The sequence below is a fragment of the Corvus moneduloides genome, chromosome 17 (genome assembly GCF_009650955.1).
Source record: "Corvus moneduloides isolate bCorMon1 chromosome 17, bCorMon1.pri, whole genome shotgun sequence".
NCBI lineage: Eukaryota > Metazoa > Chordata > Aves > Passeriformes > Corvidae > Corvus > Corvus moneduloides.
In genome coordinates, this window is record NC_045492.1 from 1,377,531 (window position 1) to 1,404,474 (window position 26,944).

The 26,944-nt window shown below is 56.5% G+C and overlaps 2 protein-coding genes across 2 annotated transcripts; one reads left to right on the plus strand and one right to left on the minus strand.

The window, feature by feature from the left end:
* Window positions 1–1,200: 1,200 nt before the first annotated feature.
* Window positions 1,201–3,696, minus strand: LOC116452680 (immunoglobulin superfamily member 1-like). The gene is made up of 5 exons (XM_032127334.1): window positions 3,410–3,696; window positions 3,263–3,298; window positions 2,796–3,065; window positions 2,283–2,564; window positions 1,201–1,649 (listed from the first exon to the last, which is right to left on the minus strand). Exons 1-5 carry the CDS (start codon window positions 3,438–3,440, stop codon window positions 1,201–1,203), a joined length of 1,068 nt encoding a protein of 355 aa, XP_031983225.1. The 5' UTR covers window positions 3,441–3,696.
* Window positions 3,697–8,862: 5,166 nt separating this feature from the next.
* Window positions 8,863–26,426, plus strand: LOC116452318 (sacsin-like). Its single transcript, XM_032126662.1, has 7 exons — window positions 8,863–8,935; window positions 12,813–12,900; window positions 13,089–13,191; window positions 13,445–13,591; window positions 13,961–15,293; window positions 15,533–15,621; window positions 16,088–26,426. The coding sequence occupies exons 1-7, from the start codon at window positions 8,913–8,915 to the stop codon at window positions 26,167–26,169; spliced, it is 11,865 nt and encodes a 3,954-aa protein (XP_031982553.1). The 5' UTR covers window positions 8,863–8,912; the 3' UTR covers window positions 26,170–26,426.
* Window positions 26,427–26,944: the final 518 nt, after the last annotated feature.

The following is a 26,944-nucleotide window of genomic DNA, read 5'->3' on the forward strand; positions in this document are numbered from 1 at the left end:
TCAGTGCAGTGGTCACTGCGTGGGAGCAGTCACTGTGTGGCCAGCATGGTCACTGTGCAGCAGGTGAGGTCGTTCTAGTGGCCAGCATGCAGCAGGAGCAGCCACCATGCAGGAGCAGGCACAACATGGCTGGAGCAGTTGCTGCATAGCAGGAGTGGCCAGCAGAGTGGTCAGTTGAGTGGTCAGTCCGGTTGTCACTGCATGGCCACAGCGATCAGTGGAGTGGTCAGTGCAGTGGTCACTGTGCAGCAGGAGCAGTCAGTGCAGCAGTCAGTGCGTGGCCACAGCGATCAGTGCAGCGGTCAGAGCAGTGGTCAGTGCGTGGCCGGGGAATCAGTGCAGCGGTCAGTGCGTGGGCGAGGGATCAGTGCAGCAGTCAGTGCAGCGGTCAGTGCAGCGGTCAGTGCGTGGCCGAGGGAGCAGTGCAGCGGTCAGTGAGTGGCCGGGGGATCAGTGCAGCGGTCAGTGCAGCGGTCAGTGCGTGGGCGAGGGATCAGTGCAGCAGTCAGTGCAGCGGTCAGTGCAGCGGTCAGTGAGTGGCCGGGGGATGAGTGCAGCGGTCAGTGCAGCGGTCAGTGAGTGGCCGGGGGATGAGTGCAGCGGTCAGTGCAGCGGTCAGTGCGTGGGCGAGGGATCAGTGCAGCGGTCAGTGAGTGGCCGGGGGATCAGTGCAGCAGTCAGTGCAGCGGTCAGTGCAGCGGTCAGTGCGTGGCCGGGGGAGCAGTGCAGCGGTCAGTGAGTGGCCGGGGGAGCAGTGCAGCGGTCAGTGCAGCGGTCAGTGAGTGGCCGGGGGATCATTGCAGCAGTCAGTGCAGCGGTCAGTGCAGCGGTCAGTGCGTGGCCGGGGGAGCAGTGCAGCGGTCAGTGAGTGGCCGGGGGATCAGTGCAGCGGTCAGTGCAGCGGTCAGTGCGTGGCCGGGGAATCAGTGCAGCGGTCAGTGAGTGGCCGGGGGATGAGTGCAGCGGTCAGTGCAGCGGTCAGTGAGTGGCCGGGGGATCACTGCAGCGGTCAGTGCGTGGCCGGGGAATCAGTGCAGCGGTCAGTGAGTGGCCGGGGGATCAGTGCAGCGGTCAGTGCAGCGGTCAGTGCGTGGCCGGGGGATCACTGCAGCGGTCAGTGCGTGGCCGGGGGATCAGTGCAGCGGTCAGTGCAGCGGTCAGTGCGTGGCCGGGGGATCAGTGCAGCGGTCAGTGCAGCGGTCAGTGCGTGGCCGGGGAATCAGTGCAGCGGTCAGTGAGTGGCCGGGGGATGAGTGCAGCGGTCAGTGCAGCGGTCAGTGCAGCGGTCACTCCGCCGCCCGAGGGCGAAGGCCCCGCCCCTCTGCGTGTTCCGCCGCCCGCCTGCCCCGCGGGACCCCCGAGGCAGCCGGGACCGGGACCGGGACAAGGACCGGGACCGGGACCGGGACAGAAATAGGGGCTGGGACCGGGACAGCGACTGGGACAGGAGCCGGGACAGGACAGGGACAGTTTATTTACCCCAGCGCGAGGTGCTGGACGGGCAGAGCCGCGGCGGTCCCGCAGCGGGGAGCGAGCCGCCCCCCGGCCCCGGCAGCAGCGGCTCCGCGCAGCCTCAGCCGTGAGGAGCCCCAGCAGGAGCAGGAGCCCGGCCCCCAGCGCCAGGCGCACGACGTTGCACAGCGTGTAATCTGCAGGGGACAGAAGGGACGGTCACTGGGGAGGAACCCCGGGAGATCCAAGGCCAACGGAGTCCTCCCATGGGGGCAGCAGGGGATCCGAGGGGACATACAGGGCAAGGGGACACCCCAGGGAGGTCCTGGGCTAAAGAGACGCAACGGGAAGTTCATAGGGAGTAAAGGGAGCCCCGAGGGGGCCGCCAGCTGCACCTCCCACATCCCTGTCCCCTGGGACACCCCCTACTCTCAGCCTCTCACCTGTGACCCCACCCAGTGGCACCGAAGATGGGAAGGAGCAAAGAACATGGAGCTGGCCCTCAGATGCCACTGCCAGCCAGATGGTGACACTGAGCTGTGACAAGATGTGTGGCTGTCCCTGGGGCTGGGAGGTGCAGGGAGAGGTGTCCTCTGACTCTTATCCCCACCTGTCAGCCCAGCAATCCTGTATCTGTAGGGTCTGTAGGTCATCTCTAGGCTCCCTGAGGAGCTGGCCAGCTCAAACAGAGCTGAAGGAAGCTGGAACCCTCTGCTTGGACCCCTCTTACAGCTGCTTTCCTGCCCTAAATCCTCTTTTCTAGTTCCCCCAGGATGTGACAGATTGCAGGGAGGAAGAGTAGAGCAGGATGTGGCTGGGGGATGTCTCACCTCTCACCACCAAGTCCAGGGTCCTGCTGACAGCAGACCATTCTCTCGAAGCATTGATGGCGTAGCACTGGCAGCTGTAGCGGCCGCCGTCACCTTTCTGCACGTGGGAGAGGTTGTAGTCACCTTGTTCCCTTGGGAGCAGCTGGGCTCGGATCTGGCCCTCCAGGTACAGGTAACAGCCGGTGCTGGGGTGGGTGGGGGTGCAGCGCAGCATCACGTCAGCTCCCACAGTCACCTTGTGCCCAGGCAGGACAGAGAGGTCGGGTCTGGGGAGACGGAGCTCTGTGGGGACAGGACAGGGAATGAGAAGGTGTAGAGGGCTTTGACATGGTGCCAGGAGCACCAGGATCTCTGTGAAGCCACCAGCTGGCTCAGGCGGAGGTGAAGATGGTCCCCACCTCCCTAAGCCACTGAAGAAGAGAAAAACCCTGCCCATCATGGAAATGGCCATGGGCATCCTGGTGTGCCCTGGGGCATGTGACCCCACAAGAGGGGAAACAGCACATCCCTTACCTTCCACAGAGACTTCCAGTTCATCACTGCGAGCCAGCACAGTGCCTCCCTCCAGGTAATGGCAGACGTAGGTACCTCTATCCTCATAGGTGGCATTAGAGATGGAGAACTCGGCCCTGCTGCCACTCTGCTCCAGGGTACGGAGCTGGTGGCTGCCCTTGTACAGCACGAAGCTCCCATAGCTGTGCTGGCAAGTGCAGCAGATGGTGGTGGATCCTCCTGGTGAGATCACCCCAGGTGGCTTCTGGTAGATGGAGATTGTGGGGGCACCTGCACAGGGAGAGAGATGCTGCCAGACAGACAGGAAACCCCCAGCAGCTGCCCTGCCGTGAGCCCGGGGCTGCCACCAGGCTCTGTCTCCACACAAGGGTGAGTTTTGTTCCAGGGGACTGTGGAAGAGCCCTGTGGGAGATGGGTGGACCCAGAAATGTGTCCAAACTCCCCATCTACCTCCTCAAGATACTCACTTGGTGTAGCCTCGCTCTGTGCCACCAGCCAAGCGCCTGCAAGAGAAGCAGCTGTGTCACATCTCTGTGGAGTGTCTGGACACCTCTTGTCATCCTCTGGAAATCTCCTGTCACCCTCTGGGAATCCCCACAGCCTCTGGCACTCACCGAAGGCAATCACATGGGTCACAGGCAGCATCACGTCCCTCTTGGCTCCCTCTCTCCCTCTCGGCTCAAGCAGGGCTTCTTCAGAGGAAGGCTTTGGCCAGAGGCACTGAGCAGTTGGGTGGGTTCTTGTGGCTCCTGATATGACCTCGTTGCCACAAGCCACCTTCTGTCCCACGGCTTGGGTTTCTGTAGCACGACTGCAGGGCTGGGATGGTTGAACTGGAACCACAATGTCCCAGTCACATGCCCAGGGCTGGGCCCCCGTGACCACTTAGGATCCTGCAGACCTTGGGGAAAAGGCTATCAGGACTTTTTGTTTCTCTTTCTTAGTTCCGGTCACTTGATGGGGAAATGGCTTCCTCTCTGCCTTATGAAACAGGGGGTTGTTTCACAACCACAAACCCACAAGTTTGGTGGCTCAACAGAATGGAATAGGAGGGAAGGAACTTGACTTCCCTTTTGGCCGTCTCAGGGGCAGTTCTGTCTTTCTGGCCCACAGTGTCTGTCATTGCAGGAGGGACAGCAATACCTCCTACCTGTAGGTCTGGATGCACCCCACAGGGCTGGTCCCACTCCTCATCCATCCAGGCCCCCCCAGTCCCACACTGGAGCAACTGATGGTCCTTACTCCAAACAGCTGCTCTCTTCCACCCCACACCTGGAGCCAGGTGCACCTCAGCTGCACCTTCTCTGGGTTGGCCAGTGATGTAAACAGAGCTCCCTTTGCCAGTAATGAAGGGCTAATTAAACAGGGGAAGTTGCTTGCACTTCTGGATGTGGGAGAAGGGAACGGATGGATTGTGGCACTGTGGCTGTGTGAGACACGTGGCAGCTTGTCCAGGGGTCCTGCTCTGAAGGCAGCAGCATCTGTAGCTCCCTGCCTTCCTGTGAGCTGCACGCAGCACACCCTGTCCTCTCTGTGTCTGCAACCTCTGCAACCTCTGCCACAACTGGTCCCTGCAGGAAAAACAGGGCAGGCTCAGGGCTGAATAGGTGCAGGTTATATGGGTGTAAACCAGGGGAAAAGGCAAAGCTGGACTTCTCTGGGACCCCTGTGGTCCCTTCTAGACCCTTCTCTACCCTGTTCTTTCTTCCCTCTTCAGCCTTTTTGGTCTCCCTTGGAGATACCATGGGTGAGGAGAAGTTTTGGCAGCAGGGTGCCCTATGGCCTCCTCCTGTTCTGGGCACCTCCTCTGGCCCTCTCTACTGTCTAACCACCCTTTGCCTCCCCCAGCCTCAACTGATTCTTGGCATCTCCCTGGAGAGCCTCCTTTCAGGCCCATTTGTTTCCACAGCCCCCACTGGCCACACCAAACTGCTCTGGGCTCACCAGTGCCCAGTGGACAACAAGCCCTGGCCACGCTGTGGTTCTGGCCTGGCCCCCCTGGCCTGGCTCACACTGTCCAGGATGATGTTGGTGGCATCGCTGTGGGCCCATCCATGGGCACACTGGAATCCTCACCCTCCTCTCCAGAGCCTTTTCTCACATCCCTCAGCCTGAGACTGACCTCTGGGTGCACATCCAGGGCATGGGACCATGGAAAGAGCTTTCCTGCTCCATCACTGCTGTTAGGAGTTGCCTGATCCAGCAGCCTGAGAGAGAGGAGGCTGCCACAGCTCCAAGCCCCCAGATCCAAGCAGTTGTGGAGCCGACAGAGGGTCACGCATAGACACGGCCAGTTCCACAGGTCTGGACAGGCACACAGGGCCTCCCACAGACAGCACCAACAGGCCTCTTATCGTACCTCTGCAAGCACATTTGAGCTTAAATATCAAAAGCTTTAATGAACAATATACTGTCAGAGTCCTACCACCACAAATGGTTCTACAGGGGGTATGGAGAGATGTGGCTGGAGACAATTCCTCATATCCACTTAAGCAGCCCCAAAGAACTCCCCTGTGATCTGGGCTTCACCTGGAGCTACAGCTACACCTCCCTCTACTGCCCGAAGGTGGCTCCCCTTGCATTGCCTGCAAGACAAGGCTGCTGCACATCTTACCTCACCAGCAAGTGAAATGTCATCCTCTGACAGGAATCAGTATCCCTGGCATTCCTGATCTCGGCCAGTTTAGCCCTTTCTACCATTGGATGTTCTCACCTTAGAATCACAGAATATGCTGACCTGGAAGGGACCCATCAGGATCATCGAGTCCAACTCCTGGTTACAGTGCAAATATGTGAAACAGTAGTGTCTTGGGGTGACTTTATGTTGTGTATCCCATATCACTGCCCTATGCCCAGAAATTAACTTTGTGCCTTTCTATGCCTCTAAACTGAGCCTGAGAGGGGGAAGGAAAAACAGAGAAAAACTTTTTCAAAGCAGTTTGCAGCTTGTTCAAGGTCACACACAGATAGCGTTTTTTTTTTCCAGGGGAGGGAGGAGGCACCCGGCTTGCGGCTTCCCGGTCAGCTTTTGGCCAGTTGCTCAGCTGCTTTTTCCCCGGAGAGAGAGTTGATTTTTTTTTCCTTCCCTGGAATTTCGGACTTTCTCCCTTTTCCACTGGACTGCTACAATATTAGAACACATCAGGAGGACCTTCCACCGAGCGCAGAGGGCCTGGCCCTGTGCCAAGCCCCAGCTCCGAGGAGACCAACAGGAGGACTCTAACAGTTTCCCAGGTTTTTTCTCCACAGTGAGAGATTTTATTATTTAGCATTATTTTCCTTTTCCCGTGTGTTTGTTAAAGAAATAGTTTTATCTCCTTCACTTTCCTTCGAGGAAAATTTATTTTTTCCTGAACCTGGTGGGGGAGAGGTGGTTGTGCCTTCTCTCAGAGGATATATTTCTAAGTTTGGCCAAACCGGTACAAGTAGGTTCTTCTTCTTTTGGCCCTGAAGGAAACCACTGTTATATAATATTTCCCTTTCAGTTCTCTACATTCCTCAGTTTAATTCTGCAGCCTCGGGTCACTGGCTAGAGCAGTACTACATCCATAATAGAATAAACAGGGAAGGATAAAGAAATACAAGCTGTTTCCAAACCATGCAAATACCACAAGCAACCATCCCTGCTGCCAAAATCCAGCAGCTGCAGTGCTCCCAGTCAGCACAGCAGACTCCAGTAATGATCTTCTACCTGATCACTGGTGGCACCATCATGGACCATGAGCCCATGCCTCCTGACAGCCCTGCAGGCCTTGGCTGTTGCTTCCTGCCTGGATTCTCCCTGGCTGTTGCTGGAGGTGTTAATCACAAACACATGCAGAAGCTAAGCATGAAACAAACTCTTCCTCCACCTGCCTGTTCACACACCACCACCTGAGCACGTCCTCCAGTGTCAAGGCCAGATAGCAGCAAGGACCAGCCTGAAGCAGACTTCCCAGGAAAGGTGGCTGTAGAAATGTCAGGGCAGATTCCACATTGTTCTAGACCTGCCTCTGCTGAAAAGAGGCAGCAAACTCGGGCTCCCGAGGCAAGCAGCATCAACCCACAGTTCACTGAAGTACACCCAAGATTCAACAGGCTGCAACGTTGACTGTAATTTGTGCCCCAGACATTTTTAGATTTTAACCATTAAGCTAAGCCACAAATGGTTTTTTCCCTGTCACACAAATTTTGGAATTTTGGTAAAAAGCCAAAAACTTGGAAAATAATGCTGTTCAAGAAGACAAATGGGAAGAAATTCCTAAGATTGAATTTTAAAAATAGTTTACGTAAATAATATTTTTCTTTTTTTATTAATCTTTCACACTTTAGACTATGAATTAACTAAAATACTGTGATAAAAGCATTGTCTTGAATTATAAAATAGTAGAATATTCTTCTTGAAAAGATCAACAGGAAAACATTTTTTCCACCTGAATTGTTTCAGATTAGTTCAGAATAATAAGAACTGATCCTTTCTTACAGGCAGGTTTTATTGGTTTCTTTCAGTGAACCTGCATTTTCCAAAAGAGAAAGCAAATAATTAAAATTATAAGGTCAGACTTGGTTTGGGTTCTACTTCCTTTTCTTATGATCTGCCTATTTTTGCCTTTCATTTTCAGTTTCAGTTTTTCAAATTTTGCCTTAATTCTGAGAGCCAAGATTCTGGAGAATAAGTGTTTAATTAGATCCCTCCCTCCCTGTCCCTCATCTGTCCTGGCTGTGCTACATCCAGAGAGAACTACAAGGAAGACTTTGCTCCAGACGTGCAAAACTGCTCCAAACAGCCCAGGAGATGCCTCAGCTTGCTCTGTCCACCTCAGCCCAGCACCTGAGAAAAAACAGAGAAGAGAAGGGTCAGTTTTATTACACCTATCAAGGGAAGGACTCATTTTACGTACCTTCTGTCATGGTTTAATCCCAGACAACAACTCAGCCCCACACACAGTCCCTGGTGGGACAGTGGAGAGAATCAAATGGTAAAAGCGAAAAAACCCTTGTGGTTTGAGATAAAGCTGTTTACTAGGGGAAGCAAAAGCTGCACATGCAAGCAATGCAAACCAAGGGAATCATTCCCCACTTCCCACTGGCAGGTTCAGCCATTCCCAGGACAGCCTGGCTCCATCACGGTAACGGTGACTTGAGAAGACAAATGCCATCACCCAAACATCCCCTTCTCTCTTCCCCAGCTTTCCCTGTGAGCACATCCTCTGGTGCAGCAGCAGCTATGTGTCCCACTGTCCCCTGGCTGGCCAGTGGTCAGGGCACCACTGCAGGACCCATCCCCATCCCTGCAGAGGGGGAACATGGAGCAGAGGCCCATGGCTGGCTCCAGTCCCACCACAGCTCTGAGGGTCACAGGGATGAGCGTCTTGGAGGAGTGTGAATCTGCCTGGAGAGGGGTCGAAGCCACGGAGCACTGACTTGCACACCATTGCACTCAGGAGCAAGGTGAGAGAAGGAAGACATGAGGAGGCTTCCCTGCAGAGGTGTCTCACTGCATCCCCTGACATTTGTCCTACATTTGCCCCAAGTCACTGTGCCCTACAGGTTCCTTCTTCCCACATTCCAAGTGGTCTTATGTCTTTGTGGTCTTCTTGCCTGCAGTCTGCAGTCCAGTAACCTCAATGTGGCATCCTTGTGATGTCCTGTGGTCCCCACATGGTCTATAACGCTCTATGGGACAGAAATTTGTCTTATGTGATCTATACAGTGCAAGTGATCTCCATAAGGTCCCATGATCCATTTGATACAGCCCCTTCATCAAGGAGAGTTCAGATATTTCTGCAGGCCAGCCTTAGGCAGGAGGGCGGGCCCTGATGGCCCTGGGCCCCTAGCACTACCCCCACATATTCACATACCACATCCCTGTAGCTGTATCCCCATGTATTCCCATACCCCATCCACATACCCACATTCCCATGTCCCTGCCCCATAGCCAAGTCCCGCCCCCGTCCCCCCCTCCCCGCCGCTATTTTTTTTTTTTAACTAAAAAAGCGCATTTCCCCGGTTTGTGCGTGTGCAACGGGGAATCGAAACTGTCGGGCTGGGAGGCGGGACCAGGGCTGGGAGGCGGATCGGAGCTCCGGGCGGCGGCGGCTCCGGGCGGCGGGCGGGGGTCTCTCCGCAGTGCCCATCATGGCCCTCAAGCAGCCAAAGGAGTGAGTGGGTCTAGGGGGTGTCACTGGGGGTTTGCGGGGGGACACAGGGCATGGCTGGAGCATTCCGGGGTCATGGGGAGCTGTTGGTGGGGCGGGGGCTCAAGGGGTGGTGGGGAGAGCTGAAGGGTGACTGAGGGAGGTGGGGACAGCGGCAGTCAGGGCTCACAGGAATGGAGTTTCAGGGGTTGCTGGATGTCTTGGTTTTGACTGGGAGAGAGAGAATTTTCTCCTCAGAAGCTGATGAATCACGCCACAACCGGGCCAGGAGGCACTTGAGAGACAGAGTCAGAGAAGTGGGTATTTGCTTTATTCGGTGCGCCGGCTGTGTGGGGATCGCTCCTCCGAACACACACACCTGGTGCTCTCTACAACACGGTATTATGGGCTAAATTATGAATATTCATCACATTCCGTGGGACAGGTGTAGTTATACAAATTATTTCTCGGAAGTCATTAGCATATGTGACACGCATGCGCTATGTGTCCTGGTGGTCGCGCTGAGGAAGACCTCTCCTCTTCCTCGGGGGTCTTTTCTGATGAAGGCCAGTAGTCATCCTCTCATGAACTTTTCACCTTTCTCCCTGGGCATATGTAGTCCTCTGAGGAATGATTCAGCGGTCTCTGAGATAATCCTTGTCCCCTCTATCTTGACAAGATTAGGGTGAATTTGGCTTCTCAGGCTTTGTAATTAACATCTTCTGTCTGAACTAACATTTGCTGTCTCCCAATAGTTAACTTGTGCTTACACGAGTTAGTTATTGACTGCCCCTTCTTCAATCCCCCCTTTTCTTTGGTTATTTGTCATTCTTTACAAATCTTGCATGTCTTTAATGTAAGAACCCTTCTCTATTTTATTTCTAAGTTTATGCTTTTGTCATTGAGCATAAGCATCGTGATTCTAAGTACATAATATTATACAACAGTAATTACTAATACAAACAGTAAGTAAGAATGCAATAACACAAATATCTATTACAAACAATTGTTTAAGCCAGGATAAGTTGGGTAACCATGATGTAAGTTTGTCTCATACCTTTTTAAGCCTTCAAGAAGTCTCATCTAAGGTGATTTGATGCAATGTTCACTTTGGATAAATAATTTAAACAGTTTTCTGGGTATGACTATGAGACCTTTTTATCTTAGCCCACTCATCTGTGCTCATTTTTTTTTCTTCTTGTATCTAATTTAAATCATAATTAGAGTTAGGGCTTGGATCTGAACCCCACTGGCCACTGCCTTTGCTGTTTTGTCTGCCATAGCATTTCCCAGTTCAGGGATAGTGTTACCCTGGGAGTGTCCCTTACAATGCATTATAGCCACTTTGGAAGGTTTTACCACTGCTTCCAGTAACTGGATGATTTCAGTAGCATGATTGATTTCTTTCTTCTGTGAGGTTAATAAACCTCTTTCTTTCCAGATAGCCCCGTGAGCGTGTACCACCCCAAAAGCATACCTTGAATCAGTCCAAATGTTGATAGGTTTTCCTTTGGCTAACGCCAAGGCTCAAGTTAGGGCTGTTATTTCAGCCTTTTGAGCTGATGTCCCCACAGGTAACGGTTTTGCCTCAATGACAGCGTCTGTGGTTGTAGAATTGGGGTACTGCAGGAAGATCTACACTCTCTCAACAACCTCTGATTAATAAATTTAGTAATTATTGGTTCTATTCTTACTCATGTTCCATGCCTTAGTGTATATTGTTTAATTGACACTGGTTGTGCCCCTTCCAGTAGTTCAATAATCACTGGGGGAGCCCGTTTTGATCTCTCTGGAATTTCAACATCTTCTACTAATGGGATCACTTAATTTGTTATTTTACTATCTATGGGTATTTCTCTCTCCTTTATCTAATCTTAGTGGTTTAACTTACACTTTAAAGTCCTAGTCAGGTATCTTCAGGAGGCTTCTTTGATTGTAGCTTCTTTCTACAGTTTTTGTTATAATAATATTCTTACTCTGCTGTATAATTCTATACATTATGAAGGATTAGTTTTTATGATACAAAACTAACACACAAAACATTTTCATACAAAATGTTCTCATGCAAACATATCTTTACATTAGGGCTATGCTCTGTTTTCTAGGAGACAGATTATAGCACTCTTGTCATTTAATTTTGACACAAACTGTGGCTTTATTTTTGGTGGGATTAAAAATGAAATGAATTCTCTTTCAAATGTAGGGTTTTTTTTTTTTTTTTTTTTTTTTTGGTGAATAAATTGCTTTCATCCCAGTCCTTATTGGTGCCCAGTGCGAGGGAAAAAAGGTTGAGATAACAAGAGATCTGAGCAGAGCATATTAAAACAAAGCTCTTGTAAACATTTATTGTATTAGTTTAATAGTTGTGGGTCACAGTGTTTTGTTTGCTCACAGAATTCCTGCACAGGTCCATTTTATAAAACCCTTCCCTGTGTTCCCATGGGAATGTTCATCCTCCCTGGCTCTGGGCTAAGGTTATCACTCTGTTGTGGTTGGTAACACTGGGCTGTGGTACGAGAACGGCTGGAGCTGAATCGAGTGTGCCGGCTGCGTTCCCTTCCCTTCCCTTCCCTTCCCTTCCCTTCCCTCTTCCCTCTTCCCTCTTCCCTCTTCCCTCTTCCTTCTTCCCTCTTCCCTCTTCCCTTCCCTCTTCCCTTCCCTCTTCCCTTCCCTTTCCTTTCTTCTTCCCTTCCCTCTTCCCTTCCCTTTTCTTTCTTCTTCCCTTCCCTTTCCTTTCTTCTTCCCTTCCCTTCCCTTCCCTTCCCTTCCCTTCCCTTCCCTTCCCTTCCCTTCCCTTCCCTTCCCTTCCCTTCCCTTCCCTTCCCTTCCCTTCCCTTCCCTTCCCTTCCCTTCCCTTCCCTTCCCTTCCCTTCCCTTCCCTTCCCTTCCCTTCCCTTCCCTTCCCTTCCCTTCCCTTCCCTTCCCTTCCCTTCCCTTCCCTTCCCTTCCCTTCCCTTCCCTTCCCTTCCCTTCCCCCTTCCCTTCCCTCTTCCCTCTTCCCTCTTCCCTCTTCCCTCTTCCCTCTTCCCTCTTCCCTCTTCCCTCTTCCCTCTTCCCTCTTCCCTCTTCCCTCTTCCCTCTTCCCTCTTCCCTCTTCCCTTCCTCTCCCCTCCCCTCCCCTCCCCTCCCCTCCCCTCCCCTCCCCTCCCCTCCCCTCCCCTCCCCTCCCCTCCGTGGTTACCCAAACCCCCAGGACAGTTTAACCCCAGCCCACAGCTCAGTCCCACAAAGCCACTCGCTGTTCCAGTGGGGGGAAATCAAAAAGAAAAGGTAAAACCCCTGAACGTACACAAGAACAGTTTAACAATTGAAACAAAACTAATAGTAATGAAAAGGAGAGAGAAAGAAATAAAACCCAAGAGAAACCAGCAGTGCCCAAGAGTTGCTCGTCGCCCAGTGACCAATGCCCAGCCCCTTCCCCAGCAGCGATCGGCGGCTCCCGGCCAACCCCCTCCCAGTGTCTGTACTGGGCAGGAGGTTCTGTGGTCCGGAATATCCCTCTGGCCAGTTGGGGTCAGCTCTCCTGGCCATGCTCCCCCCTTGCTGGCAGAGCACGGGACACCAAAAGGTCCTTGACTTGGAGTGAGCATGGCTCCAACTCAAACATCAGAGTGCTACCAACACTGTTCTCACTCTAAATCCTGAACACAGCCTCAGCTTCTGAGAAGAAAATTAACTTTATCCCAGTCAAAACCAGGGCGCTGGAGCATCCCAGGAAGAGATGGGGGCCTGGAAAAGTGTGGTTGTAGTCTTTGGAGGGGTTGTTTCAGTGGGTCCTGGAAGGAGATGGGCTCCTTGACCCCTTCCAAGGAAAGGGACATCCTGCAGGATCCAAGGAGGACATGGGGGTCCTGGTTACGCAGCCTCCCCCACAGCCCCTCTCTGTCTCTCTGCTTTACAGGGACACCTTCTGCCAGCAGGTACCCACCTTCCTTGACTACCTGCACAGCATCCTGCAGAAGTACCCGGATGGGGGGCAGATCCTCAAGGTGAGGCCTTCAGGGAACCCACCTGTCCGGGATCTCCTGCCCAGCAGGGCAGAGTGACCACAGGGAGCAGGGCTGGTCCCTGTTCAGCACCAGCCCCAGGACCTTGGTGCCCAGCTGGGAGAGAAGGTCGGTGCTCTTCTTGGGGCCTTGGGGGGGCCCAGGTGACCGGGCACTGATCCCGATTCCAGGAGCTCGTGCAGAACGCGGACGATGCTGGCGCTAACGAGGTCGTGTTTGTGTGCGACGAGCGGGAATTCGACATCACTGGAGGGGGACTGGAGGGCACCCAGGGTGAGAGGCACTGTGGGCACTGGGAGAGACTGGGTGAAGCCCTGGGGTGGCACTGGCTGGTGCTGGGAGGGACTGGGGGAAATGGAACTGGTGAGGGGTTCTGGGATGTGCTGGGGACACTGAGGGTACTGGGAAGACTCTGATATTGAGAGGGGTTTTGTGGGACTGGAGCTTGTGAGAACACTGAGTGTGAATGACAGTTCCCCCTCCATGTCCCAATTCTCCCCTAACCCATGATGGTGCTGACCACCAGGCCCAGCTCTCCTGGCCTACAATGACGCCGTGATGTCACCCCGGGACTGGACAGGGATTCAGAAGCCAGGGGTGTCACACAAGCGAGAGGATCCCCACACTGTGGGGCGCTTCGGCTTGGGCTTCACCTCTGTCTACCACCTTACCGGTGAGTGGCACTGGGAGCCTCAGCTGGGACTGAACTGGGGACGTGGGTTTTACTGGAGGCACTGAGCTACGGGTGCTGGGGAGAACTGCGGGGCACTGGGGGTGTGCAGGATGGAGCGCTGAGTCTGAAGTGAGGAAACCCAAAGCACCAGGAGGCTGGGGGGAGGCTGGCTGGCAATGGAGGGCAGGGCTAGGGGGCAAACTGAGGGAGGACTGGTGAATTGGGATTGTGCTTTGGATCATGGGAGGCACCGTGGGGATGAACTTGAGGCTATTGGATGGGCATTTGGGGCACTGATAGGTTGGGATGATCTGGGAAGGCAGTGGTGTCCATGTCATCTCTGTGGGCTCATGGTTCCCGTGTCTCCAGACCTGCCAGGTGTGCTGAGCCCCCCATACTTGGGGGTGCTGGACCCCGAATGCCAGGTGCTGCCGGGTGCTGGCAAGCGCTGGAACATCTCTGAAGCCCAGGACCTTCCTGGCCTTTTTGAGCCCTTCTGGGCCGGGCTGGAAGCTGTGGGACAGCACCGTGCCTCTGCCCAGGGCACCCTCTTCCGCTTCCCCCTTCGCCAGCAACCCTCGGAAATCGCTGCAGGGGTCTCCGATCCTGAGCGCATCCACAGCCTCATGCAGACCTTCCTCACAGAGGCCCCTCTTGCCCTCCTCTTCCTCCGCCATGTCCGTCGCGTGACCCTGCACCGTGTGGCCCCTGATGGGGTCCAGACACTCATGGGAACACTTGCGGCATCCCCTCAGCCTCTCCCTGTCCCGGTGCCATCAGGGGATGAAGGGCTGAGTCTGGCGTGGTGCCTGATGGCCCTGCACGGGGATGGGGTGGGTGCTGGGAGCGAATGGCTGGTGGCCACGGGCAGGGCCACTGAAGGGCCAGCCGTAGCTCTGGGCACAGGGCTGGGTTGCTGCCCTGAACTGAGCCTGGCACACCCCCTCCACGGGACCTGCCAAGGGCGGCTCTGCTGCTTCCTGCCCCTGCCAGCCACCGACGAGACGGCCACGGGGCTGCCCTTCCATGCCAGCGCTCCCTTCTCCCTCTCCGATGATCGCCGCCACCTGCGCTGGCCCCAGGAAGGCGAGAAGGGTGAGGAAGACGCCCGCTGGAATGCTCTGCTGCTGCTCGACCTTCTGCCCCGCGTCTACAGCTCTTTGGCCGCCGTGGCCGTGGCTCTGCCAGGTGCAGATGCCCACAGCCTGTGGCCAGACCCCGAGCGCACGCCGAGCTCCGGCCGGATGCGCAGCCTGGTGACCCGTGTGTGCCAGGAGCTGGCGGCTGCCCCCGTCCTGGTGCCGGCCGCAGAGGGGGCAGCGGGGTGGCTGCGGGCACCCGAGGCTGTGCTGCTGCCGGAGGCCGCGGGCGACGTGGCCACACGGAGGGCGATCCAGGCCGTGCTGGTGGCAGCTGGGGAACCGGTGGCCGAGGTCCCATCCCACGTGTGGAGGGCGCTGACTTTGGGGATGCCGAAGGGTCTGCGGGAGGCCACGGCAGGACACGTGCGGGAGGTGCTGCAGCACCACGGGGCCCCAGAGCTCCCGGCTGCCGGCCGCCTCTCCCTGCTGCGCTACGTGGCTGCGGATGGGTGCCATGCTGAGCTGCGGGGCCTCCCCCTCCTGCCTCGCGCCAACGGAACCTTCGTGGCCTTTGGAACCGCGTCAGCCCTTGTTTACGTGGACACAGCCGAGTGCCCCAGGTGAGCCCCTGGCCCCCGGCAGCTCCACTCCCTGCAGAGTGGGCAGGACAGCCAGGTGCCCACAGTTGCAGCTCTCGCTGTTGAATTGGAAAGGGGGCCCCGGCCAAACCTGGGTATTTGGGCTCCTCACTGCCCTCCTTCTCTCACCTGGTGACACCAAGTGGGAGCTGAGGCAGGTGCCCAGAAAGCTGCCCCCCATTACCTCTCGAGTCCCCCAGCACCTCTGTTTGTTCCCACAGGGAGCTCCTGCCTGGCTTGGCCGGGTCCTTCCTGCCCTCAGACTTGGAGCCAGGTTTGGACAGCCTCCTGCGAGGAATTGCCAAGGAGGGTAAGACATGGGGGTTCCTGGACCACCTTTAGGTCCCCTGGTTGCCCCCCCCCCCCCAAACCCCAACACCCCTAGGCAGCCTCGTACACCTTGGGGCTCCTCTGCAGCCGCTGTACCTCCTTGTCTCTCTGGGGACTCCATGTCCTTGCTCTTCTTCCCACATTCCCTTGTCCCCTCTGTGCTCCCTCAGATCCTCGGTCTCCCTGTGTTCCTCGTTTGAAGACCTCTGTGCTCCCCACTACTGGTCCCCCTTACACCTTTTTACCTCCCACATCTCTTTCCTATATCCCCACCCATGTGGGGTTTCTGGGCTCTCTGTGCTCCTATTCAGGGTATCCACTGTCCCTTCAGAGTCCAGGTCTTCCCATATCCCGCAGAGCTCAGGTTCTTTCTCCCCCATACTGAGTCCCCCTGCCAGGTCCCAGGTCCCATGTGTTCTAGTCCAGCCTCTGCCTCTTGCACACAGGTCTCTTCCCCAACCTGGTTCTGCTGGACCCAGCTGTGACTGCACAGACCCTGCGCTTGGCTCTGCCCCCCACCTGGACATCCCAGTCTTCAACCCCAGTGACCTGGTGCCCAGCCCAAGGGCCCCCCCAGCCCCCAGCTTCCTGGTTCCCAGCTGTGTGGCGATTCCTGGCCCATCACGTGGAAGATCTGGGCCCTCTGGAGGGGCTCCCTCTCATATCCCTGTCCCCACTGGATGCTCCCAGTGTCCGTCTGGCTCCACTGAGACCTGAATCCAGTCTTATCTTCCAGGCATGGGAGGACCAGCTCCTGCCACCTGCTGTGGCCTCTGTGCTGGAGGTCCTGGGTTGCCCCGTGGTGCCACCAGGCACATGGCACCGCTCCCTGTCCCGCTATGTCCTGCCTCCATGTCCCCTGAATGCTCTGCGGGCCCTGGGCAGGCAGGGGGCTGCAGCAGTGGCCTCCCGCATGGCCTCGCTGCCCGATGTGGATGTGGTCACCCTCCGGCTCTACCTGGCAGATGTCCCATCCCTGACAAAGCAGGACATGGCCACGCTGGCTGCTCTGCCCCTCTTTCTGCCACTGCCCTGCTTGGCCACCCCACAGCCCGTGGAGCTGGTGCCGGCCGGTGCCACCCCGGCGCTGGAGCCAGAGCTGGAGCCGCCCCGAGATGTGCTGCTGCCGGAGGCCGTGTTGCGGTGCCGGGATGAAGTTGACCGGCAGCTCCTCGGGAGGCTCCAGAGGCCCCTCATCAGTGCAGCCCATGTGATGCTGGAGGCCGTCAAAGCTGTGGCCCAAGGCACGTATGCGGGGCGGGCAGCTGAGACAGAGGCTCTGCTGCTCTGGGTGCTGCAGCATGGAGATGTTGTCTTTGCACAGAGCCCCCCTCTCCGGCAGGCCTGCAGTGAGCTGGCCTTCCTGGAGACCCCCAATGGCCCTGCATGCCCACGAGACCTCTACGACCCCTGCGACAGCACCTTGCAGGCACTGCTGGGACCCGAGCGCTTTCCTCCCGCCACCTTCCACAGTCCATCTGTCCTCTGTGCCTTGAGGGCCGTGGGCTTGCGGCATGGTGAGGGTTGCCTGCTGCCCTCAGATATCCTGGCAGCTGCAGCAAAAGTCAGCCAGGGCAACATGGCAGCTCTGGACAGGGCTGAGGCACTGATCAAGGTCTGCAACCGCCCCAAGGCACTGGAGAGCTTCAGCGCTGCAGAGCTCAGGCAGCTCCAGGCCCTGCCATGGGTGCCTCGCTCCAAGTGCACAGGAGAGCCTGGGCAGCCCTTCCTGCCCCCCAAGGAGCTGCGATCCACCCAGTACCAGGCCCTGGTGGGGCTTGCCATGCCCCTGACTGGCGCCTTTGTGCCAGAGGCAGAGAAGAAGCTGGGGCTGAGCCAGACCCCACCGCCAGAGAGAGTGTGGGAGCAGCTGAGAAAGCTGGCAGGGCACGGGGACATGGATGAGGTGGGTCCCGCTCTCCAGCCTGTCTACTGGCACATGCAGGAAAACCTGAAGGCCTTTGGGACTGCTCCGAATGATGCTGTAGTGTGGACTGGGTCTGGGCTTGTCCTGCCACATGATGCTGTACTGGACTACCCTAAGGAGCTGGAGCTGGGGATGCTGGTGCCCCGCGTGCCCCCTGACTTCCTGCCCTACAGGTGCCTCTTCAGGGCTTGGGGGGTGGCGGAGGGGGTGAGTGAGGAGAGGGCGGTGTCGGCCCTGCGCTGCCTGGGGCAGGACATAGATGGGCGCAGCTCCAGAGCAGGCACTGCTGCAGAGTTGCAGGTGGTTGTAGCTGTCCTGGAGTGGCTGAAGAGTCGGGGCCACCAGGGCAAGGGCACCGTGCCTGTTCCTGTGAGGATCCCACAGGGCTCAGGCTTTGCCCTCCGACCAGCTGCCTCTGCCGTGTACCTGGACATGGAGCTGGAGGAAGAGGAGGATGTTCAGGACGTGGTGCACGAGGCACTGCCTTCCAGCACAGCCATATTCCTGGGCACAGAGCTGCTCAGTACACGGGTGCTGGGCCCGGAGCCATTCACAGCCTGTGGCCCCTCGGAGCCCATCACCCTACGCCTCCGCAACATCCTCCGGGAGTACGGCGAGGAGAGCGACCTCTTCACAGAGATGGTCCAGAATGCAGAGGATGCCGGCGCTACCGTGTGCCGCTTCCTCCTGGACCTGCGGTGCCGCAGAAAGGCCACCTCTGGGCTGCTAGACCCAGGCATGGCTGCCTGCCATGGCCCAGCTCTCTGGGCCTACAACAATGCCCTATTCACAGAGGATGACCTCCGGAACATCACCCGGATTGGAGCTGCTACAAAGGAGGGCCGGGAAGGCCGGATCGGGCGCTTTGGGCTGGGCTTCAGCTCTGTCTACCGTGTCACGGATGTGCCGGCAGTGCTGAGTGGGGAGACACTGCTCATCTTTGATCCCAACGGCACCCATCTGGGCAAGCACTTCCCCAGTGCCGGCTGCCCTGGCATCCGCCTGGACTTCTCCAGCCGACCACGCATCCTCCGTGTCTTTGCTGAGCAGTTCCAGCCCTACCATGGTATCTTTGGGTGTTGCCTGCCTGAGCCAGGACCCTTTCCAGGGAGCCTTTTCCGCCTGCCTTTTCGCACTGAAGAAGAAGCTGTGACATCGCAGGTTTGCACTGAGGCCTTTGGTACAGAGCGCATCCAGTCCCTTGGCACCACTTTCCTTGGCTCTAACCGGCTCCTGCTGCTCTTCCTGAAGAAGGTGAGGGAGCTGTCCCTGGAGATGCTGCCAGACACGGCCACCTCTGCAAAGGATACCACACATCTGGCCACGCTGCAGCGAAAGGAGATCCAAGACTTGGGGGCCCCTGGGGATCCCCCAAGCTGGGCAGCCATCGAGCAGCTCTCAGCCTGCGAGGAGGAATCCAGGACTGTGTGGCACTACCTGGTTTTGGTATGTCAGGGTGATGGGGAGTTGCTGGAACTCTTTCACCAGAACACACAAGCAGGGCTCCGTCCTCCGCCTCCCATGGCTGGTGTGGCCCTTCCCCTTGCCCCTACTGAAGATGGCAAGTGGGTGCCACGTCTGGATGCTGAGAAGGGGCAAGTTTTCTGCCACCTTCCCATGCCGGTCTTCTCAGGGCTGGCAATTCATGTGCATGGGACCTTCAGCATCCTCTCAAACCGCAAGGGGCTGTGGGACACGGCGGAGAGGGGCAAGTGGAACCAGGTGCTGCTCCACAATGCCGTGCCGAGGGCCTGGCTCCGGGCACTGGACCATCTCCGTGCCATGCATGAGGCAGGCGAGTTGAAGAACTATGAGTATCATCTCTTCTGGCCAGACATTAGCACTGCCCGTTACCCCTTTACAGAGGCCGTGACTGGTTTCTACGAGGCTGTGGCAGCCAGGAGTGGCCCCAGGCTCTTTTCTGATGGCCGCTCCTGGTGCTCGCTGCAGGATGCCCGCTTCCTGCACCAGGCTGTGGAAAGACACCCTAAGCTGGGTGCTGTGGCGCAGCGAGTCTTTGCCACCACCGTGCCCCATCCCCTGTTGGCTGTGGCCTTGCCTGGGAAAGTGCAGGAGGGCCTTGGGAAGGTGCTGGATGCTGGAACCTATGACTGGCCTCGCTTTCTCTGTGAGCTTGTGCTTCCCAACTTGATAAACCTCCCTGCTGTTGACCGGGACCCACTGCTCCTCCATGCGCTGGATATGTCCCATGAGGATGTGGACAAAGTGCTGCAGACAGTACCCTGCATCCCTGCCACCCCTCATGGCCACCTGCAGTTCATCAATTGCCTGGTGCATCCCAGAGGCCGTGCTGCCCCTTTATATGACCCTAATGATGGGCGCTTCCCCACTGGGAATGCCTTCCTTTCCCCAGAGAGACTAAGCCAGCTGGAGAGGCTGGGCATGGTGAAGAACACCATGGCCCTGCCAGAGCTGCTGGAGCAGGCAAAGACCGTGCAGCTTGTCTGGACCAAGAATCATGCCCAGGGCTACCAGAGGGCTGCCTGCATCCTTGAGCTGCTTCAGGATGCAGTGAAGGAGAGAGTGAACAACACCCTGCAGGCCGCTTTCCAGACTGTGCCCTTCCTCCCTGCTACACTGCTCACTGGCGACCATGTGCTGCTGCCAGCTGCCCAGCTCTACCATCACATCCATGCCCCATTAGTGGGGCTCATCCACCCTATATTGGCTCCTAAACTGCTGGGGGAAAACTTCAGCCTCCCCAAGGAGGTTGCATCCTTCTTGGGGCTGGACCGGCAGATACCAGCAGCTCCAGTCCTTAGCCAGCTGCAGGCACTGAGCTGTAGCTCCAATGCTCTCCCTTTGGAGAACCTGCAGGACACCACCAACTGCTGCTACAAGCACCTGAACATGCTGCTCAGGGAACATCGCTCCAGCTGGGATGAGGTGGCTTCTGCAGTGGCCCGAGGGGAGCCCTTCATCTTGGCGGGCTCCCATTTTGTCCCAGTCACGGCTGTGGCCGAGACACTGTCGTTTAAGGCTGTCCCATACCTTCATCAGCTCCAAGAGCAGTACAAGCCTTACAGAGAGCTCTGGGAGTGTGTGGGGCTGCGCCACACGTTCACGTGGGATGATTATGCCCGAGTGCTCTCCACCCTGGCAGAGACACATGCCGGAGAGCCACTGCCTGCGGCAGAGCTGGCTCTGGCCCTTCGGCTGGTGTCTTGTGGCTTGATGGAAGATGGCAACGAGCCTGACACCTACCAGACCCAGCAACTCTTTCTGCCCGATGAGGAGGGCATTTTGCGCCCACGGGACAAGCTCCACTTCAATGATGCACCATGGATGCCGTTGGACAGAGATGTCCTGCTGTGCCATAAGGAGCTGTCCCGAGATGCAGCCCTGCACTGTGGGGTGGCCACTATACGCCACCGAGCACTGGAGAGGAGTGAACTAATCACTGATCACCTGAGCCGCTGGGCGCAGCCATTTGGTGCCCATGAAGATTTGCCAACACGGCTGAAGAACATCTTGAAGGAGTACCCAGCGTCTGCTCCTGATATGGTGAAGGAGGTGCTCCAGAATGCGGACGATGCTGGTGCAGGGCTTGTGCACTTCGTGTGGGACCGCCGACAGCACCCAGTGAAGGCCACTTTCAATGAGAACTGGAACCTCCTGCAGGGCCCTGCCCTCTGCATCTACAATGACAGCCCCTTCCAGCAGCAGGACATTGAAGGCATTCAGCGTCTGGGGGTGGGTGGCAAGCAAGGCCGGCAGGATGTCACAGGCAAATATGGCCTTGGCTTCAACACCGTCTTCCACTTTACTGACTGCCCAGCCTTCGTGACTGGAGACAGTACTCTGTGTGTCTTTGATCCCCATCTCTACTACCTGCCCACAGCCACAGCCGAGAAGCCTGGTGGGATGTTTGCTGTCAACCCTAAATTCAAGGAGAATTTTCCAGACATTTATGACACCTTCCTACCATCCTTCTTTGACCTGAAACAGGGTGTCCTTTTCCGGCTGCCGCTCCGCACTGCAGCTGAGGCTCTCAAGTCCAGGGTGTCTGACATGGTTGTGCGAGACCAAGACCTCAGGGACATGGAGCAAATACTGGCTGAGGAAGGTGAGGACTTGGTGCTCTTCCTCCGGAATGTCCACACCGTGGTCTTCTCTGAGATCCCCCCAAGTGGGAAAGAGTTGGTGGAGAAGCTGCGCGTGACCACAGAGCTCACGGGTGATGATGCAGAGCTGAGACGGGATTTTCAAGCAAGATTAAGCCAAGCCATGGATGGGAACAGTCCCACCCTTCTCTCCTATACCATGAAAGTCAAAAACAGCAGGGCCAAGACCAGAAGTGTGTGGAGGGTGATCTCCCAAATTGGGGCACAGGATGGGGCTGAGAAGTCTCCAGTGTTTGAGTGGCTGCCCTATGGGGCTTTGGCTGCCCCGCTGGAGCCTCTGAACAGAGACATGGGCAGAGCCTTCTGCACCCTTCCACTGCCCGTGAACACTGGGCTTCCTGTGCACATCAATGCCAGCTTCTCTGTGAATGCGGCCAGGCGCAATCTCCACTGGGACAAAGGCTGCAGAGAGACAGCCTGGAATGACTTCTTGCTCCGGCGCTTGGTGGTCCCACTATACTGTGACTTTCTCACCAGGCAGTGGAAAGCCCTGGGGCCAGAAAAGCTCCAGTACAGGTCCCTGACACTCTGTGAGCAGCACTTGGACTCCCACTTCCTCCAGTTTTTCCCTGTTACGAAAAGGGTGCTACCTATCTTTCAGGACATGGTGAGAGAGATCTACAGGCATCTCAGTCATGCACGCCTGCCCCTGGTGCCTGTCATCTTGCTGCCAGATGACAAGAAGTCACCTGGCAGCAAGGTGACAATAACCTGGGCATCTCCAGGTGGAGGGGACGTGCTAACAGAGCCATACTTCCTCAAGAAGATGCCTGACCCAGAAGTCCAGAAGGTGCTGCAGCAACTGAACATGAAACTGGTTCCAGCATTCACCCCCCTGCAACAGATCCATGAGGAGTTCTTTGAAGCCCAGGTGAACACTGTTGTCTTGGAGCCAGCATCTCTCCGGTGCTTCCTCAAGGCCCTGGCTCTGCCTGTGCCCTGCAAGCTGTCTGAGACACCCCTGAGGACAGCAGAGAGCTGCTCCATCCTTCTGCGGTATTTAGGAGGATGGAGCAGGCACTCCCAAGGTACTCTCAACAATGGGGACAAGGTAGAACTGGAAGGCCTGCCCTTGCTGGCCACAGAAGATGGTTTTCTGAATGCTTTCAGCATCTACCATCCTGTCTTCGAAAACTCCTTTGCCCACCTCTTCCCCCAGCACAGACACCGTTTTGCCCAAAAGTGTATTCCTGCATGGATCCCACCTTGCTTTGTGAAGAAGCTTGGCCTCCTAGAGGCCACACCACTCATCCAGGAGGCATTGGGTCAGTTGGAGTGGACCACAGAGGGGAAAAAGTGGATCCAGGGGCTGTGGGCCTTCTTTGAAAGTGTGGTCTTCACCAGCACCTCAGATGCAAACATGAAGTCATTCATGGATCATCTCCAGGACATGGCGGTGCTGCCTATTCAGGGGAGTAAGACAGAGTCGAAGCACCTACTGCCACTATCCTCCCTCTCCAGGGTTCTTTTTGAGTGTTACTTAGAAGAGGAAAAGGTGCTGCACAAACTGGGCATCCCTGTGCTCCAGCAGTCCCTGCTGCCCCATGGTTTTGCCATCCATTGCTTGAAGCCAAGGGCACTGCAGGTCACAGAACCCAGGGCTGTCGTGGCCCATCTGGCAGACACCAGAGCTGATCTCCGCTGGGGGGATTTAAGCGATCAGGACGTGACAGCCCTGCTGAGATTTGTCCAGAAGGGAAATCTGGATGCACGGGCGCTGCAGCAGCTCCAGCACCTGCCTCTCTTCCAGAAGTTTGCGGGGGGCTATGTAGCTGTGGCTCCCTACCACAAAGTGCTGTTGCTCTGCAGATACAGAGAAGTGCCCCCGGGTGCCCAAGCCCTGTATGACCTGGACAGAGACATGGTGCTGCTCACACAAAACCCGATCCACAAATGGCTGGCCAAGGATTTGAAGTGGGAGTCCACAGATGAACAAAAGCTCTTCATGACTGTGGTGCTACCCCGGCTGTCCCAGCTCACACAACAAAACCTCAAGGAAGCTGTACGCTTGTTCTTTGTCCTGAAACCTTCCTTTGACCTTCAGAGCCTGGAGGCCATTGCGGCAGCTTTTCAGAAGGTGGCCTTTATACAAGATGCCCACGGAATCTGGCGCCTGGCCTCCTACTTTTATGATGACATGCCCTCCTTCCACACCCTGCGGCTCCAAAACCGCTTTGTGCCTAAATCTTTCTTTAGGGAGCTACGTTTGGACTGTAAAGCTGTGTGTTTCCTCCTTGAGGCAGGTGTCCGCACCAGCCTCTCTGAAGAGGATTTTGTGGCACTGGCCCAGGAGATAGAGTGTGAAGCCACTCAGGCTACCTGCAACACTGCAGCACTGCTGCTGCGACAGCAGGAGATGCTCAAGCAGCTTGAAATCCTGTTGAAAAATCCCAAGTCACAGGGTTTCCTGAAGAAAATTGCCACAATCCACTTCCTGCCTCCACTGAACATCCCCCTAGACTTGATGAACCTCCACCCGCCTTTTGCAGCCTCCTCTAAGGCTGTGGCTCTGAAAGGCAGCGTTTCCTACTGCAAAAATGTGGCTGAGCTCCTGTGGACATCAGCCACCATCCTGCCAAAAGCCCTTAAAGTTGATAAGAAGTTCCTGAAGGCCATGGGAGTCCTTGTAGAGATACCCACTGCCCTGGTGGTGGCCAACCTGGAGCATGTGTGCAGGGCAGCCTGCCCAACACCAGAGCAGGTGAGCACGCGGGGCAGCGTGCTCCAGAGCGTGTACAGCTTCCTGCAGACCCATCTGGAGGAGGTGGACTCAGAGCACCTCGCTGAGCTGCCCATGGTGCTGGCCAAGTCAGGGGACATGGCCAGGCCACGGCAGGTGGTGACATCGCTCCCAGATGAGGCTGACTTTTACCCCTATCTCCTCACACCTGACCCCCACATGGCTGCCTTTGGAGATCTCCTGCAACACCTTGGCGTGGTCCTGGTCCCCACAGTGACTCACTACAGCCATGTCCTGGCCCAAATCTACCAGGAGAGCCATGGCAGTGGGACCCTTACCAGTACCCAGAAGAAGACTGTCCTCCTGGCCACACGGCGTTTCTTCCAGCTGCTGCAGGAGGAACCAGAGCCCCCCGATTGTTCTGCTGTGGCTGAGCTGTACCTGCTGAGCACTGCTGACTGCCTGGAGCCATCCCACAGGCTGTGCTTCAATGACTGCGTGTCCTCAGAGACCGCTCGGGCCTTGGAGAAGACCTTTGTGTTCATGGCTGCGCTGCCAGTGTCTGGGTGTAATACCAGGTGGCTGCTGCAAAGGCTGCCACCTCACCTGCGGCCACGGGCACTCTCAGAGGTGACAGAGCAGCAGCTGAAGGAGGGTGGCCCAAGGCCATGTCACTATGGCTCTCAGTGCCCAGTGCAGAGGCATCTGCAGACCCTGCTGATATCCCCATGGTTTAGGCTGGGGCTGGAGTCCCTGCTTCAGTGGAAGAGCCATAAGGCTGTGACGGGAATGGAGGAGGATGGTGGCTTTGCAGTGGAGCAGCTGAAAGTTCAGTGCTGCGAGGACATCCGCACTGTGCTGGTCCATGGTGGGGCAAAGGTGAAGGGCAGCTCCCAGTCACACGTCATCCATGTGTGCCCATCTGCTGGCGGCCAGCGGCTCCTCTACATCCGACACACAGAGATGGGGCTGAACCGGCACCACATGAGGGTCGTGGAGACACTGGCGCAGGAGATAAATAATATCCTGGATGGGCAGCTGGAGGCACCTGCTTTGTCCGTGCTGCGTGAAATGCTGGTCTGCCAGGAGCCACAGGACTTGGCCTTGATTCTGGAGGAGAACAACGTGGAACTGGTGGGTGCTGCACCAGAGCCAGAGAAGAGGCTGCAGCAGGAGGCTGTGGAAGAAGGGGGGCCATGGAAGGATCCCAGCCTGGCAATCTCGAGGCCTCTGCATGGTGTCAGGCAGCCAAAGGTGTGGCCAGAGTTCTGTGTCCAGTACAAACCTGCAAGCGCTGCCCAGCACCAGGGACAGGGAGGTTGCAGCTCCTGGCTGAGCACTGAGGAGCTCATGGCCCTGACTCCATCCGTCCCTGAGGCCCTGCGGTGGCTGTGTCAGGCCACAAGTGACCTGCAGGCAGCCCACAATGACATCCGGCGCTGCTGCCCCAACTGGGTCCTCTTCAAAGTGCACCAGGCCCTGGAGAAGGCACTGGTGGCGGCCGTACTTTGCCATGGTGAAGCCTTTGAGAGCCCAGGGGGGCTGATGGGTCTGGCCCAATGGCTGGAGACAAAGGAGCCGGAGCTGAGGGGCCTGGTACCGGATGTGCAGTGGTTGTGTGGCTGCGGCGTGAATGGCAAGGCCACACAGTACCCAAATTACCACCCCTTCCCCATGACCCCCAGCGAGGCCTTCCCCAGTGTGGATGAGGAGGAGGTCCTGAAGAAGGCACAAAAAGTGCTGGTGATACTGAAGGACCATTTGGGCAGAAAGTGAGGAGGTCCCTACAGAGGGGCACAGGCAGCTGGGCCAAGGGACCTCCAGGGGCCCATCAGAGACCCACCATGGACCTGTTGTGGACTTACCATGGACTTGCCACAGACCTGCCACAGGCAATTTGTGCAGCCCTTGTCGGGGAGTTTTGGAGGCAGATGAGGGCCCAGACCACTGGACATCACAGGGTAGCCTGTTCCATTGGCATGTCTTGAGTGGGGGGGAAATAAAGTGCATTAATAAATGCTGCAGTCCTGGTAGACTCTTCACTGACAGTGGAGTCAGGGACATGGAGAAGTCATGGGCAATGGGATGGGTGTGGAAGGTGGAGGTGGTGGTGAAGAGATTTGGAGAACTCGTGGTGGGTCAATCTTGGCTAGCTAGGTGCTCACCAAGCCGCTCCATCACTCCCCCTCTTTGACCGAAAAGGGGGAGAAAATGTGATAAAAATCCCATGGGTCAGAGAGATCACTCACCAATTACTGTCGCAGTCAAAAGAGACTCAACGTGGGGAAATTAATTTATTTTATAACCAATTAAACAGAGTAAGAAAATGAGAAATAAGAACAAACATGAAAACACCTCCCTCTACCCTCCCTTCTTCCCAGGCTCAGCTGCTCCCAACTCTTCTACCTCCTCCCTCTGAACAATGCACGAGATGGGGAATGTGGATTGCTGTCAGCTCATCACACTTTGTCTCTGCTACTCCTTTCTCCTCACGCTGTTCCCCTCTCCATGGAAGACAGTCCCACACCAACTTTTCTGAAGTGGGTCCTTC

Coding starts and splice junctions, on each gene's coding strand:
- LOC116452680 (XM_032127334.1), bottom strand. CDS start 3,440: ATGCTGCCTGTGACCCATGTGATTGCCTTCG. Junction 3,299..3,409: donor GACCCATGTGATTGCCTTCG/GTGAGTGCCAGA, acceptor CTTCTCTTGCAG/GCGCTTGGCTGGTGGCACAG. Junction 1,650..2,282: donor CCTGGACTTGGTGGTGAGAG/GTGAGACATCCC, acceptor TGTCCCCTGCAG/ATTACACGCTGTGCAACGTC.
- LOC116452318 (XM_032126662.1), top strand. CDS start 8,913: ATGGCCCTCAAGCAGCCAAAGGA. Junction 13,192..13,444: donor GGGACTGGAGGGCACCCAGG/GTGAGAGGCACT, acceptor GCTGACCACCAG/GCCCAGCTCTCCTGGCCTAC. Junction 13,592..13,960: donor CTCTGTCTACCACCTTACCG/GTGAGTGGCACT, acceptor CCGTGTCTCCAG/ACCTGCCAGGTGTGCTGAGC.